Source organism: Elephas maximus, chromosome X (genome assembly GCF_024166365.1).
Source record: "Elephas maximus indicus isolate mEleMax1 chromosome X, mEleMax1 primary haplotype, whole genome shotgun sequence".
Lineage (NCBI taxonomy): Eukaryota > Metazoa > Chordata > Mammalia > Proboscidea > Elephantidae > Elephas > Elephas maximus.
In genome coordinates, this window is record NC_064846.1 from 123141784 (window position 1) to 123158566 (window position 16783).

Below are 16783 nucleotides of genomic sequence, written 5' to 3' on the forward strand. Positions count from 1 at the left end.
GAATAATACTAGGAGACTTCAACACACCACTTTTGGTGAAGGACAGAACATCCAGAAAGAAGCTCAATAAAGACGTGGAAGATCTAAATGCCACAATCAACCAACTTGACCTCATAGACATATACGGAACACTCCATCCAACAGCAGCCAAGTATACTTTCTTTTCTCGTGCACATGGAACATTCTCTAGAATAGACCACATATTAGGTCATGAAGCAAGCTTTAGCAGAAACCAAAACATTGAAATATTACAAACATCTTCTCTGACCATAAGGCCATAAAAGTAGAAATCAACAACAGAAAAAGCAGGGAAAAGAAATCAAACACTTGGAAACTGAACAATACCCTGCTCAAAAACGACTGGGGTTATAGAAGACATCAAGGATAGAGTAAAGAAATTCATAGACTCCAATGAGAATGAAAACAGTTCCCATCAGAACCTTCGGGTCACAGCGAAAGCAGGACTTGGAGGTCAATTTATATCAATAAATGCACACATCCAAAAAGAAGATAGGGCCAAAATCAAAGAATTATCCCTACAGCTTGAACAAATAGAAAGTGAGCAACAAAAGAAACCCTCAGGCACCTGAAGAAAGCAAATAATAAAAAGCACAGCAGAATCAAATGAAAAAGAGAACAGAAAAATAATTGAGTTAAGAAGACGAAAAGTGGGTTCTTTGAAAAAATTAACAAAATTGATAAACCATTGGCCGAACTGACAAAAGAAAAACAGGAGAGGAAGCAAATAACCCAAATAAGAAATGAGATGGGCAGTATTACAACAGACTCAAGTGAAATTGAAAGAATCATATCCGATAACTACAAAAAATTGTACTCTTAACAAATTTGAAAACCTAGAAGAAATGGATGAATTCCTAGAAACACACTACCTACCTAAACTAACACAAACATAGGTAGAACAACTGAAAAAAAACATAACAAAAGGAGAGATTGATAAGGTAATTTAAAAACACCCCCCCAAAAAAAAACCCTGGCCCAGACAGGTTCACTGCAGTGTTCTACCAAACATTTGGAGAAGAGTTAACACCACTACTACTAAAGGTATTTCAGAGCACAGAAAAGGATGGAATACTCCCAAACTCATTCTATGAAGCCAGCATATCCCTGATACCAAAACCAGGTAAAGACAACGCACACAAAAAAAAGAAAATTGAAGACCTGTATCCGTCATGAACTTAGATGAAAATCCTCAACAAAATTCTAGCCAATAGAATTCAACAACATATCAAAAAAAGAATTCACTGTGACCAAGTGGGATTCATACCAGGTATACAGGGATGGTTCAACATTAGAAAAACGATAAATGTAATCCATCATATAAATGAAACAAAAGAACCACATGATTTTATCAATTGATTCAGAAAAGACATCTGACAAAGTCCAACACCCATTCATGATAAAAACTCAGCAAGATAAGAATAGAAGGAAAATTCCTCAACAGAATAAAGGGCATTTCTACGAAGCCAACAGCCAGCATCATCCTAAATGAAGAGTCTGAAAACATTCCCCTTGAGAATGGGAAACAGACAAGGATGCCCTTTATCTCCACTCTTATTTAACATTGTACTGGAGATCAAGCAGAATGTGGAAATTATTGAACAATATCATTAATATCACACCCTAGCAAAATTTTTCTAAAGATAATTAAAAGATGGTTGCTGCAGTACATTGACAGTGAACTGCCAGAAATTCAACCTGGACTCAGAAGACAAAGTAGAATGAAGGATACCACTGCTGATGTCGGATGGATCTTGGCTGAAACAGAAAATACCAGAAAGATGTTTACCTGTGTCTTACTGAGTATGCAAAGGCATTCAGTTGTGTGGATCATAACAATCATGGATAATATTGCAAAGAATGGGAATTCCTGAACACTTAATCGTGCTCATGAGGAACTTGTACATAGACCAAGAGGCAGTCGTCTAAAGAGAACAAGAGGATACTGCGTGGTTTAAAATCAGGAAAGGTGTGTGTTAGGGTTGTGTCGTTTCACCATACTTATTTGATCTGTATGCTGAGCAAATAAACTGAGAAGCTGGACTATACAAAGAAGAATGCGGCATCAGATTGGAGGAAGACTCATTAACAACCTGTAATATGCAGATGACATAACCCTGCTTGCTGAAAGTTAAGAGAACCTGAAGAACTTACTGATGAAGATGAAAGACTACAGCCTTCAGTATGGACTACATCCCAACATAAAAAAAAAATCCTCATGACTAGATCAATAAGCAACATCATGAAAAAGAGAAAAGATTGAAATTGTCAAGGATTTCATTTTACTTGGATCCACAATCAATGCGTATGAAAGCAGCACTCAAGAAATTAAACAAGGCGGGGCTAAGATGATGGAGTAGTCAGATGCTTCCTGTGGTCCCTCTTAAAACAAAGACCAAAAAAAAAAAAAACAAATGAATCGATTACATATGACAAGCTAGGAGTCCTGAACATCAAAGGCAAAGTTGAAGAATTGGACTGAGCAGCAGGGGGAAGGAGAGATGGTTCAGAAGCAGCAAGGTGTTGCCAGGCCTGACCCAGCAGGAACTGACACTCCATTGACTGATTCCACTGGCACCAGTGTGGTGAGGGAGCAGTGGTGTTTGGGATGCATTTTCCACATTGAGAGAGAAACGAGTAGCAAGAGTCTGCTCGACCCTCCAGAACAAGTGAGAAGTGTCCCTCAATCAGCAACAGATAAGTACCTGCATTTAACCTACCTCACAGAGCCAAAAATACCCCTTTGAGAAAAACCTCTCTGCCACTTACCTGCTCCCTCCCTTCCCTGCATCCGCTGGGCTGGAAGAAGGACTCTGCACTGGCCCCGAGCCATTCTCCTGGCCTTGGAGAGGGAACAAATTAAAAAATAGGGAAAAAAACAATCTGCTGTCTCCTCTAATCCGGGAAATCAGGGCAGAAACAGCGCCTTTGCCTAGGCATAGGCATAAGGAGCCCATGGACTTTGAATGCCTTTCACCTTGGCATAGACCCGTGTGGGCCAATTTCAACAGTATAGGCCCTCATTGGCACAGCACAACAGGGTATATACCTGAAGTTTAACTTCAACTGTTTCAGCTACACAGTGGAGAGGTAGGTTCATGACATTTGACACCACTCTACCTATTAAGCAGGGTCATTACCTTCCCACATCACGTGCCTGAGGAGTGGTGGCTTCACCCACAACACCTAGCCACGTGCAACAGGGGTCCAAGAATAAGTAGGGCCTCCCAGTCCTTACAGCGAACAGCACTGGGCACCCACAGTCCAGGTGCAAAACTCATCCACCTACACGCTCTAGTTAACAGGAACACATGTTCCTCACAGACACTCAGGGGCAGTTCTCAGCCCCCTGCCTTGCTCAGAGCATGACCCCCTACTGCAACCAGATACTTATGCTTACACCAATCACCCCTGCTCGTCTAGAACTGTAGGTGAGAGCCTGCACCACACATTTGGTGACTGACTACCTGGACACCTGAGCTGAATCCATACAAGAAAAGTGAAAGGACTCTTAGGCTCACATACCTAGTAATAGCTTACCCACCTGGTGACAGGACTTTAGAGCTTCAAAGTCACCTATAATCAAACTAGCTCACTCGAGCAGCCTATTTGGGCATATCGAAACAAAACTAGAAGCTAGGACACAGTAAACAAACATAAAATAAATAAATACAATAACTTATTGATGGCTCAGAGACAGCAGTCAATATCAAATCACATAAACAGGCAGGCCACGATGGTTTCAGCAAGCTACCAAAACAAAGAATCAAGAAATCTTCCAGATGAAGAAAACTTCCTGGAATAACTGGAGGTAGAATACAAAAAAATTAATATACAGAACTCTTTAAGAGATCAGGAAGGAGCTCATGCAAAACACAGAACAAGCCAAGCAGCACACAGACAAAGCATTAGAGGAACTTATGCAGATTAGACAAGATCATAATGAAAATTTAATAGGCTGCAAGAATTCATAGACAGACAGCAAACAGAAATTCAGAAGATTAACAATAAAATTTCAGAATTAGACAATTCAACAGAAAGTCATAAAAGCAGAATTGAGGCAATGGAAGTCAAAATTAGTAGAGATTAAAGATAAAGCACTTGACACCAATATATTTGAGGGAAAATCAGATAAAAGAACTTAAAAAAATGAAGAAACTCTAAGAATTATGTGGGACTGTATCAAGAGGAATAACCTATAAGTGATTGAAGTACCAGAACGGGAGGGGAGAGGGGAATAACAGAAAATACAGAGAGAATTGTCAAAGGTTTGTTGGCAGAAAACTTCCCTGATATCGTGAAACATGAGAAAATATCTATTCAACACACTCATCGAACCCCACAAAAGAAAGTCACCAACACCGTCTGCTAGCCCAAGACAGGAACCATTCCCAAAGCCAACTCTTCAGACAGGGAGTGGACTGGACTATGGGACAAAAAACGATACTGGTGAGGAGTGAGCTTCTTGAATCAAATAGACACATGAGGCTATGTGGGCGGCTCCTGTCTGGAGGCAGATGAGAGGGCAGAGGCAGTCAGAAGCTGCCTGAATGGATATGAAAATAGAGAGTGGAGAGAAGGTGTGTGCTGTCTCATTAGGGGTAGAGCAACTAGGAGTATATACCACCCACGGGAGTGTATAGCAAGGTGTATATAAATTTTTTTATGAGAGACTGACTTGATTTGTAAACTTTCACTTAAACACTATAAAAATTTAAAAAAATGGGCAAAGGTTATGAACAGGCACTTCACCAAAGAAGGCATTCAGGTGGCTAACATACATGAAGAAATGCTCATGATCATCAGCCATTAGAGAAACGGAAATCAAAACTACAATGTGATACCAATTTCTAGCATTAATCCAAAAAACACAAAATATTAAATGTTGGAGAGGTTGTGGAGAGACTGGAACACTTATACGTTGCTGGTGGGAATGTAGAATGGTACGACCACTTTGGAAATCGATTTGCGCTTCCTTAAAAAGCTAGAAATAGGACTACCATGCAGTCCACCAATCCTACTCCTTGGACTATATCCTAGAGAAATTAAAGCCCCCACAGGAATAGATATATGCACACCCATGTTCATTGCAGCACTGTTTACAATAGCAAAAAGATGGAAACAACCAAGTTGCCCATCAACAGATGAATGGATAAACAAATTATGGTATATTCACACAATGGAATACTATGCAATGATAAAGAACAATGATTAATCTGTGAAACATCTCATAACATGGATGAATCTGGAAGGCATTATGCTAGGTGAAATAAGTCAGTCACAAAATGACAAATATTGTATGAGACCACTATTATAAGAACTCAAGAAAAGGTTTAAACACAGAAGAAAACATTCTTTGATGGTTACGAGGGTGGGGAGGGAGGGAGAGGGTATTCACTAATTAGACAAAAAAAGAATTTTTTTTTTTTAGATAGTAGAGAAGAATTATTTTAGGTGAAGGGAAGGACAACACAGAATAAGGGGGAAGCCAGCACAGCTGGACTAATCCAAAAGCTAAGAAGTTTCCTGAATACAACCAAACACTTTGAGGGACAGAGTAGCAGGGACGGGAGTCTGTGGACCATGGTTTTGGGGGACATCTAGGTCAATTGGCATAACAACGCGTGTTAAGGAAATGTTCTGCATCCCACTTTGGTGAGTGGTGTCTGGGGTTTTAAAAGCTGGCAAGCGGCCATCTAGGATACATCAACTGGTCTCATCACAGAAGCCCAAGAGAAAGATAGGGCCACATAAATCAGAGACTCCATCAGCCTGAGACCGGAAGAACTAGGCGGTGCCCGGCTACCACCAATGACTGCCCTGATAGGGAACACAACAGAGAATCCCAGAGGGAGCAAGAGAAAAGTGGGATGCAGAACTCATATTGTAGTAAAAGGACCAGAGTTAATGGTCTGAGTGAGAATGGAGGGACCCTGGAGGTCATGTTACCCAGAGTCTCTGTTAACCCTAAACCATTCCTGAAGCCAACTCTTCAGACAAAGATTAGACTGGACTATAAGACATAAAATGATACTGGTGAGGAGTGTGCTTTTTAGGGGAAGTAGACACATGGGTAGCTCCTGTCTGGAGCTGGTTGAATGGACATGGGAAATACAGGGTGAAGACAAGGAATGTGCTGTCACAAAGTAGGGAGAGCAACTAGGGTCACATAACAATGCGTGTATAAGTTTTCGTATGAGAAACTGAACTGTAAGCTTTCACTTAAAGTACAATTTAAAAAAGAATAAAAAGGATGCAAGGAAAAAAATCAAACGACATATTGCATTTGGCAAATCTGCCTCAAAAGACCTCTTTCAAGTGTGAAAATGCAAATATGCCACTTTGAGGACTAAGCAGCACATGACCCAAGCCACGGTGTTTTCAATCGCATCATATGCATGCAATCTGTATAATGAATAAGTAAGACCGAAGAAGAATCAATGGATTTGAATTATGGTGTTGGCGAAGGGTATTGAATTTACTGCCAGAAGAGCTAACAAATCTATCTTGGAAGAAGTACAGCCAGGATGTTCCTAAGAAGTGGATGGCTACACTACATTTTAGGTACTTTGGACAGGTTATCAGGAGGTACCAGTCCCTGGAGAAGGACATCATGCTTGGTAGAGGGTCAAGGAAAAAGACCCTTAAGGAGATGGACTGACACAGTGGCTGCAATAAGGATGGCATGGCACAGGGGCCGGTCAGTGTCTCCTTCTGTTATACACAGGGTCACGATGAGTTGGAACCCACTCCATGGCACCTGACAACAAGCTGTGGTTGATTGCTCTTGCTAGGGAGGACTGGAGAATTAAAATCGAGATTCTATGCTGACTGGAAATCCTGGTGGTGTAGTGGTTAAGTGCTACAGCTGCTAACCCAAAAGTCAGCATTTCGAATCCACCAGCCGCTCCTAGGAAGCTCTATGGGGCAGTTCTATTCTGTCCTATAGGGTCTCTCTGGGGCGGAATCAACTTCACGGCAGTGGGTTTGTTTAATGCTGAATGCCTTGGGGCTCAAGGATACCGGCCCAGCTCAGATCGTCCCCGCCCCCGCCTGGGCCGTCCCCACCTCCGCCTCACTTCTGACTCGGTCTAAGCCAACAGCAAAAATCGCACCACAAGCGAGGCCGGAGCTGGCAGCACATAGCGAAATTCTATTGGTTGGGAGCAGCACTGGCTGCCTCCTTAGCCTTTCCATTGGTCCGCTCCGTAAGGCGGGGTAGCCTGTGAGGGGATGGGCCCGAACTCGCTGTGTACTGGAGCTTGAGAGCTAGCGTAGAGAGCTCCTGGAGCCTGTGGGAGACCCCTGTGCGACCGCACCTCTGGGTGAGTGCACTCTGCCTGGCTCCCCACTCCATCCCCTAGTTCTCAACAGCCAGACGGCTGGCCCGAGGCGCGCCTGCGCGAGACCATTCCCCTGGCACCACCCAACCTCCGCACAGCTGAGCGAGCCCCCCCCCCCCGCCCTGCTACCGCGCGGTTGTCCGGACGACGGAAAATTCGCCTTCTCATTGGGCAGCTGGTCTTTAGGGTTCTGGTTCCTTGGTCTTCTCTGTGCTTGACCGTCCTTTTCCTTTTTAGCGCCGTGGAAGATCTGCCTTCCACCTTGCTCCCTCTTCCCTCTTCTTGCAGCTTGTCAGCATTGTAGGGAGCGCCTGGCTGTCCAAACACGGGACCTAAGGGTCGTGATTCTGATTACTCGTCTCTTTTCTGCCCCCCATTTGCAGTTTCCAGGACTAAGGGGAGGGAAAGCAAGACAGTGACCCCTGCAATGTGACCATGCTTGGTTTCTGTGTCTCCCCCACTAGACTGTAACCCTTAGGGTGGGGACAGGACCTGGTCCCTGTGTCTCCTCAAGCGAATTTGACCCCTGAGGGTGGGGATAGTGCCCGGTTCCTGTGTTTCCCCCAAAAGACTGTGACCCCTGACATCAGGACCAGGCCTGGTTCCTGTGTCTCCCCCTCCTGACATTGACTCCTGCGGGTGGGACCAGGCCTGGTTCCTGTGAGTATTCCACCATTCACCCTTGCGTGCCGGGATAAATCCTCATGTGTCTCCTTCACTAGACTATCACCACCAAAAGGCAGGAATCAGATCTGGTTCCTTTATCTGCCTCATCAATATATGGCTCCCTGATGGCTGGAATGAACCTTATATTTTGGCCTTGTTCTTAAAGTAGCACTTAAGTATATTATTTTTAATACAGTTTTATAGTCTGTCTTTTAACTGGTAAATTTAGTCCATTTACATTTATTGTGATTAATGAACTATTTGGATTTGATTTTCCTATCTCATTCTGGGCTTTCTATCTGTCCAGGTTTTTCTATTGCCTTTTTCTTCTCTGTACTTAACTGCACACAGCCATCAGCCCACAAAGACATGACCACCAACGTCAGCCCCTTGCACCCGTACTGGCCTCGGCACCTAAGGCTGGACAACTTTGTGCCTAATGACCGCCCCACCTGGCATCTCTTGGCTGGCCTGTTCTCCATCTCTGGGGTCTTAGTCGTGACCACATGGCTGTTGTCAGGTCGAGCTGCAGTCGTCCCACTGGGGAATTGGAGACGACTCTCCCTGTGCTGGTTTGCAGTGTGCGGGTTCATCCACATGGTGATCGAGGGGTGGTTCACCCTCTACCATGAGGACCTCCTTGGAGACCAAGCCTTCTTATCCCAACTCTGTGAGTCCTAAGTTCTTTTATGGGGTGCGGGAGGGAGTTTTCTGGACAGGGATTGGCTTGGATGTTTACATACCCACCAACTCTTCTCCCATTAATTAATTTTGTTGGACCAATTGTTTGTATCAGACATTCACAGCAACAGTTACTGTCCTATGTAAGGCTTACTCACGTTATCTTGTTTTACATATACAGGTAGTCCCTGACTTACAACGGGGTTCCCTTCCTACGACTCTGTCATAAGTCAATTCTGACATAAGTCGAATGACTCATTTTCTTTATTTTTCATTATTATTGCCTTTTATTATCAGTATCTTTATAAATCATAAAATTGAACATCTGTGAGTGAACTTGTGAGAATGTAATCAGCAAATTACATGCTGAACATTGAATGTAGTACGCATTACTATTGATAATATGTAAAAAAATAGATGGTGGTAAGTGCAGTTTGTTGTACCTCAAATACATCATATGTCAGGGACTACCTGTATTAACTTATAGAATCTGAACATCTACTCCATCTCACAGATGAGGAAATTGAGGCATGTAAAGGTGATGCAACTTGCCTTCTTATAGGGGCCCCCAGCTCTCACAAATGTGAGCTCCTCGTCCTGCCTTTATTCTTTGTCACTCTTGTTTTCTTTAGGGAAAGAGTATGCCAAAGGCGACAGCCGATACATTCTGTAAGTGTTTGGTTTTTCTAGGGAGACCAGTATCAGTTTGGGGTGGCAGTGAGTCAGGGAGCACTAATGGGTCACCCAGTGGGCAGAGTACACTGATGACAGGCATCCATCATCCTTTCTCCTGCAGGGGTGACAACTTCACAGTATGCATGGAAACCATCACGGCTTGGATGTGGGGACCACTCAGCCTGGGGGTGGTGATTGCCTTTCTCCGCCAGCAACCCTTCCGCTTTGTCCTACAGCTTGTGGTCTCTGTGGGTGAGGAAAAATATTGGTGGGGTATCACTCCCATGTAGGAGTGAATCAGACTGAATCACAAATCCCCCAAGGCTCTATAACAGCCATGCTCCTTTCTGAGTCTGCTCTTAAAAGTAAGGAGGGCTCATTCCTCCTCCTCCTGCATAACAAAGTCTCCTGTGAAGGTTACATGAGGTAGCCCATAGTGTTGGGAGGCCTTTGGCTCCTCCAGGATCAGGATTCTGAGGCTATGTCATGTGAGATGCAGTCCTCTTATGTTCTTAAATTAGTTTTCTTTAGTTCTGTATTTCTGAGCTGTCTTGAATTCTGAAGATTTGAGCTTCCTTAAATTCTGGGCATATGAGCTCTTTTGCATTCAGAAATTTTCAGATGTCTGATTTCTATAATTCTCACTTCTCTGATTTCTAAAAATTTCAGCCCTATGATGTCAGAATTCTTAGCTCCTTGATTTCAGGAATCCTGAGCTTTGAGACCTTGAATGATGACTTAGTAAAATGCCTAGGAATAGATAGCTTGGAATAACTTCCTCTTCCTCACAGGGATTCTCCTTCTACTTCCTACAGGCCAGATCTACGGGGACGTACTCTATTTCCTGACAGAACACCGTGATGGGTTCCAGCACGGGCAGCTGGGTCACCCACTCTATTTCTGGTTTTACTTTGTCTTCATGAATGCCCTGTGGCTGGTGCTGCCCGGAGTCCTCGTACTTGATTCTGTGAAGCATCTCACTTACGCTCAGAGCACGCTAGATGCCAAGACCTCAAATGTCAAAAGCAAGCAGAACTAGTAAGTGGCGGGCTCGCTTTGAACACTAGCTGATGAGGAACTCATCACTTGCCAGAAGAGTCAAATCCTCCTCCTACAGGTTGGAGGGACAAAGTTAACTAATCTGTCAGGCTCAGGCTAGTGGGTGGGAACAAAAAGAGCAAGAGAGAGGGGTGAGAAAGGGTCTCTGTGGAGCTACTGCCAGGAGCTGTTGGGACAAAGGCACAAGAAGCCCTAAGAGGTCCATGATGGTGGCAGTTTTTAAAATCAGGAAATAAAAAATCTTGACTCTAACACTGAGAGATCTTTAATAACTCACCCCAGAGATGTCCCATGAGTGACCCCATAGCCCCTCCATCACTTACTCCACAGTCTACTGTTCTTTCAGCCCTTTGTCATCCTATAGACCTCTCATCTGTGACCCCACAAAACCCTTTCACTCACTATGCAAACCACTGTCTCTGACCCCACAGACTCATATAATTCCACAGACCCCCATTGCTCACCCACAGATCTCCATCACTCGCCCTACAAAAAAAAATTCACCCCATAAGCACCTACCACTGACACTACAGACTTATGATTACTCACCCCCCTCACTTCCAAATAGTCATCTCACAGACCTTCCGTAGCTCACATTATAGATCCCAAATTACCCCTCCAGACACCCACTGCTGCCCCAAATACCTACATCATTCATCCCACAGATTCCCATCACTCACACTACAGACTCCCCCATCAGTAACCCCGGAGGCCACCTATCACTCACTGCACAGACATCCCCACTAACCCTACATATCCATAATCACTAACTCTAAGACTTCATAACTCATCCTGCAGACCCCAACACACTTCACACACTCCATTACTCACCCCACACTTCCATCACTAACCCCCATAGACCCCATCATTTTAGTTCTCAAAACTCCCATCATTTACCCTACAGACCTCTCCCATCACTCACCCCACACACTTTTCCCTTCACCCCACACACCCCTCCCATCACTCACTCCATACACCCATCCCATCACTTACCCCACAGATCCCCTCATAACTCACCCTACAATCTCTTCATTAACCACACAGCCTCCCATCACTCACATCGGAAACCCCACATCCTTCAAACCACTGTTACTCACTACAAACACCACTCCCCATAAATCATCTTGCAGAGTACCCAACTTGTACCTTATGATCCTAGTACTCACCCCACAGGTGCCACATCATTCACCTGCAAACCCCTCTCACTCGCTCTACAGACTCGCCCATTACTCATCATTCAGACCCTAGTATTCAACCCAGAAATCCCTGTCACCTCACCCCAGAGATGCCCCCTCGCTAAGCAAATAGGCCTCAGGTCACTCCAGAATCACTCACCCTATAGACCCCGTGTCATTCACCCTAGGGAACCCCCATCACTGATCCTGTAGCCCTCCATCATACACCCTACAACTCCATCATTCACCCTTCAATCCTGGTCACTCACCCGTCAATGTTCTATCACTGACCTGACCGAACCCCCTATAAATCATGCCAAAGACCCCTCATCACTCATCCCACATAGACCTTCTATCACTGACCTGACCGAACCCCCTATAAATCATGCCACAGACCCCTCATCACTCATCCCACATAGACCCCATCTCACCTCATAGACCCCTCATCACCCCACAGATCCATCACACATTCCACAGACTCCTTATCACTCCAGAGACTCCCTTCTCTCTCCTCATCAACTCCCTAAACTCTTACCTCACAGTCCTTCATCATTCACTCCATAGACCCCATTGTTCAACCCACTGACCCCCATCACATCCTACAACCCGATCACTTGCCCGCAGACTTTTCAACACTCACCCCACTGAAATGCCATCATTCACTCTATGTCACTAACCCCACAGACCACCATAACTCAACACAGAAACCCCTCAACACTCAACCCAGGAGCCCACATCATTCACCCTAGAGATCCCAACCACTTACCCTACACACCCTACATCATGCACCTCACAGACCCTCATCATTTACCCCACAGATGCCCCATCACTCAAACCACACAACCCCCATCACTCACTCCACACACCTCTTATTACTCACCCCACAGCCCACAGATTACTCACCCGACAGATTCCCCCTAACTTACCCCACACACCCGATCATTCACCACATAGACCCCATCACACAACATACAGACCCCCTATCATTCACTCCACAGACGCCAATCACTCAGCATATTGGTGCCAGACAGCTTATGCCAAGACACCCCATCACCAGTCCCACGGACAACTCTCATCGCTCACCCTAAAGACTGCCCATCACTCAACCCACAGGCCTCCCTTCATTCACCCTTCAGTTCCCCCATCACTTATCCTGCAACCCCCTAACACTCACCCATCTAAGCCCTGTCACTCATCTCGCAAACCCCATCACTTACCTCACAGACTTCTCTATCAGTATACTCACAGATCCTTATCATTCACCCCACAGATATCCCATCACTCACCCTATAGACCCCCCATCATTCACCCTACAGATCCCCATCGCGCCCCCCTTCAGACCACAGCACTTACCTCACAGACTGTCTAAAAAGGGCGTGGGGGCGGTGTCTGACCTCTAACTTCACAAGGGGGAAGGAGAATCAAGAATCAAGATCAGCAAGAGGCTGATTCCTATGAGGCGGAGGTCCTCCTCTCTCTGCCGTCCTTATCAATTCAGACACCAATTGTCCCTCCCATGGCACTCTCTACTTCTCTGCTGGATTTGATAATTCATTGCAATGGTCACACGAAACTCACAGACAATACTTAACAATTGTGGGGTTTATTTGGGCAATAACAAGTTCTGGAATGCTTAGAATAATACAGTTCTTCCATCAGGACAGCTTCTTCCCAGCTGTGTTCTCAGGCACACCTCTGTCTAGCCCTTCAGCCTCTGCCCTGCTTGGCCAAATGTTACAAAGCTGTTTTAGTATGCCAATTGGTGCCCAAAGGCACCCCATTCCACTAGTAAGCCTTGGCCCAGAGGCACTCAGCTCTAGCTCCGTGGGTCAGCAAACCTAACTCCGCCAAGTACCCGGGAGGCACCCTACTCCTCCAGGAAGCCTCCTGCCCAAAGGCACTCAGCTTTCTCGCTCCCTGGGCCGGGAAGCCCACCACGAGGTCTCCTGCCAGTGTCTCCTGCCACAGCTTCCCATCGTCTTCAGTGTTACAGCTGTCCCTCTCGGTCTCCTGGTTCTAAGAGCCTCTCAGTGCAGGGATCCTAGGTCCAAAGGATGTGCTCCACTCTTGGCTGTTGTTCTTTGGTGGTGGTTAGATCCTCTCCTTCCCACCTCTGGGATGGCTCATTTCAAGCCCAGCAGGATCGCAAAAACTGACCAATCCCCTCAGTGGGCCACAATTACCCTATTTGCACAGTCCCATCCAGTCACTTGGGTGGGAGTTACAAGACCATGGCCAGAAAGGGCAAACAAAAGCGATCCATTGCACTGCAGGCCCTATCACTCACCCCATACTCTTATCGTTCACCTTTTGGACCCTCAGTCATAAAACAGTTGGGTACTTGAGGAACTTTGAGGAGCTGACAAAGAAGGAATAAGAAAACTGGAGATACCAGTAGACTGACTCCAGCTGACCTGTGTAGAGCATAGCTTCAGTTCAAATCCTGGCTCCCCTTCTCCCCTTGGGTTTACAGTGTAGCTTTTGAGAAGTGCTCACTGTGAGGCCAAGGCTCTGCATGATCTCACCCCAATTATTTTTTCACCCCATATCCCATCAATCACCCCATCATTTATTCTGCTTGAGGAGTGCTGGCCTCCTTGCTCTTCCTCAGATACACCAAGCACAGCCCCACCTTCCATCCACTGCATGAGCTACTCTCTGTGACACTAACTACCACTTTGATCTTGAGCATGTTCCGTAAACTCCCTGGCCTTCACTGCTCTCCTCTGTAAAATGCTAATAATAATAGTATTATATAAAAACTCTTAGGGTTTTAGTGCGGATTATATGTAGGTTGTCTGGCATGTTGTTGTTGTGTGTTGTTGAGTCGATTCCAACCCATAACGACCCTATAGGACAGAGTAGAACTGCCCCATAGGGTTTCCTAGGCTGAAATCTTCACAGGAGCAGATCACCAGATCTTTTCCCCCTCGGAGCAGCTGGTGGGTCCGAAGCCGGTGGGTTTGAACTGGGAAGCTTTTGTTAGCAGCAGATCACTTAACCATTGCATCCCCAGGGCTCCCTGTTTGTTGACTGGAAGAATGAATAAACAAATGAAAAAGAAAGTTCTCCCAGGACTATGGCAATGACCTCCTTTTTGATCTCCTTGCTTTCAGTACCTTTCCATCCAAGGCTCTCTCTGCAACCAAGACAGGGGTATCTTACCACATCACACCCTTGTCTAAAACCTGTGCCCCAATGCCTTTAAGTCAAATTTCAAGCTCCAGGATAATGGTTTGCTAATCCCACCCTATAATCTACATGAGAAGCAGACTCTCAAACTCCTTGTTTCCACCGGAAAATCAGCAGTGCCATAGGTGTTTTTTGCTCCATGCACATGGGAATAGAGAGAAGTGCCAATAACCCTCTTCTGGATTTCAAAGAAAGTTCCCCATTAGTTATACCTTCCAGAAAATAGAGATGTCTATCTAAATATTAATACCAAGGCAAAAAATTATTTTAAAAGATACCAAAATAGAATTTCTGACTTTTCTAAAAAGTTAACTTTAAGGGTAGCATCCACACAGCACTGCAACAGTAACTGAATTCCAGGCATCTTACAAGACTCCTTTGTTAGAAATAACATTTGTAAGGGTAGTGGATATTTTGTCCCAACCCAAAGCACGTGGATGTTGTGTAACGAAGTGACAAGAGGGCCTTTTTGCAACACATGAAGTTTCTCAAAGGAGACTAAGATATGTTCATCCATTCAACCGATATTTAGTGGAGGCACACCATTTAGTAACAGGCCGGCCTCAATATGTTGTGAGGATTAAATAACATGAAGGCAAACTTTAAAAAGCTGGGATCTTCAGATAACATAAACATGCCTGTTTTGGTAACTTATTTAATGAATATTCTGAACATGTGTACAGAAACTGCAAAACATCATAAATATGCAGGTCCATGAATTTTCACTATTGGAAAATAGTACACTATTTTAAAGAATTTTATTGAGGTAGAATATGTCTAACAAAAGTTTTGCCACTTTAACTCTTCTGAAGTGTACAATTCAATGACGTTAATTAAATTCACTGTGTTGTGCAACCATCACCATTATCCATGTTTAAAAGCTTTTTATCACCCCACACAGAAACTCAGTACCCCTTAAGCAATACCTTGCCGTTGCCCCCTCCCTCCAGCCCCTGGTAGCCACGAATAAACCTTTGTTTGTGAGCATTTGCCTATTCTAGTATTTCATACAGATGGAATTATACAGTATTTTTCCTTTTGGTACACTGTTTTTTTTAAACACTCTGGAAAAAGGATTTTTTTCAGTACATCGGACTCATTTGAAGCGAGGACCACGGTTATTTGAAATAGGTGACATCATGTGTCAGCAGAGGCGTGAGGCGACTTGGGGCGGGGTCTGGGGCTTTGAGGTCATAGCGCAGCAGCTTCCTTTGCGCGTCCGCTTCTCTCACTTGAAATACAGGTAGTCACTGTAACACATAACTAGGTGAACCGTAAGTAAACTGCCAAAACAACCAAACCGCAGGAGAAGGGGAGTCGAGCCCTCGCTAGGCGCTTTCACACTAGCTGACGGGAGGCAAAATGCCCGGCTTTGGGGGCGGGGCCTTGACAAGAGCACTCTAGGCGCATGCGCAGGCTTTCGCCCCTTGCCAGGTGGGAGGGGCGGTGCGGGCAGGGTCGTGTGGTGCGTTCTGCGCTTGCGCCTCGGCGGAAGGTGGGGTCGCGGGCTACAGCGCGCTGGGGTGCGCACAGTGAAAGGGCTAGGGGTCGACGGTCAACTGTCACCGTGAGCGGGTGACGGAGGGATGGCAACGGTCTCAGGGTCTCCGGACTTGGCCGGCCCCGGCGCGCCTCCGCCCGGCGGGGGAGCACAGGCGGTGGCGGCTGAGGAAGAGGAGCGGGAGGTTGTGCGGGTCCGAGTCAAGGTGAGGCCGGTGGCGGGTCTGCCTGCCCGCCCCCGTATCCCAGGGGAGGGGAAGGCGCTGGCTGTCTTAGAATGGAGGGCGGGGCCCGAGATTTGGGGCGTTACCAGAGGGGCGAGGTTTGAGGGCAGAGTGGTGGTGGGGGGAAGCTGAACCTGGGACTGTGGGGGCAGGGTCTGAGGGCAGAGTGGTGGTCGGGGGGGAAGCTGAACCTGGGACTGTGGGGGCAGGGTCTGAGGGCATCGGGCCTTAGGGACACATCCTGGGATGC

At 45.8% G+C, this 16783-nt stretch overlaps 2 protein-coding genes across 2 annotated transcripts in view; both read left to right on the top strand.

Moving 5' to 3' along the window:
* The first annotated feature begins 7253 nt into the window (after nucleotides 1-7253).
* Nucleotides 7254-10837, top strand: LOC126069445 (3-beta-hydroxysteroid-Delta(8),Delta(7)-isomerase). The gene is made up of 5 exons (XM_049872891.1): nucleotides 7254-7343; nucleotides 8335-8697; nucleotides 9341-9377; nucleotides 9505-9635; nucleotides 10199-10837. The coding sequence occupies exons 2-5, from the start codon at nucleotides 8397-8399 to the stop codon at nucleotides 10420-10422; spliced, it is 693 nt and encodes a 230-aa protein (XP_049728848.1). The 5' UTR covers nucleotides 7254-7343; nucleotides 8335-8396; the 3' UTR covers nucleotides 10423-10837.
* Nucleotides 10838-16046: 5209 nt separating this feature from the next.
* SLC38A5 (solute carrier family 38 member 5) overlaps nucleotides 16047-16783 on the top strand; it is a 48621-nt gene continuing 47884 nt past the window's right edge. The window contains exon 1 of the mRNA XM_049871317.1: nucleotides 16047-16515. Coding sequence (XP_049727274.1) covers nucleotides 16396-16515 — 120 coding nt within the window. The 5' untranslated portion in view covers nucleotides 16047-16395. The remainder of the gene's footprint in view (nucleotides 16516-16783) is intronic.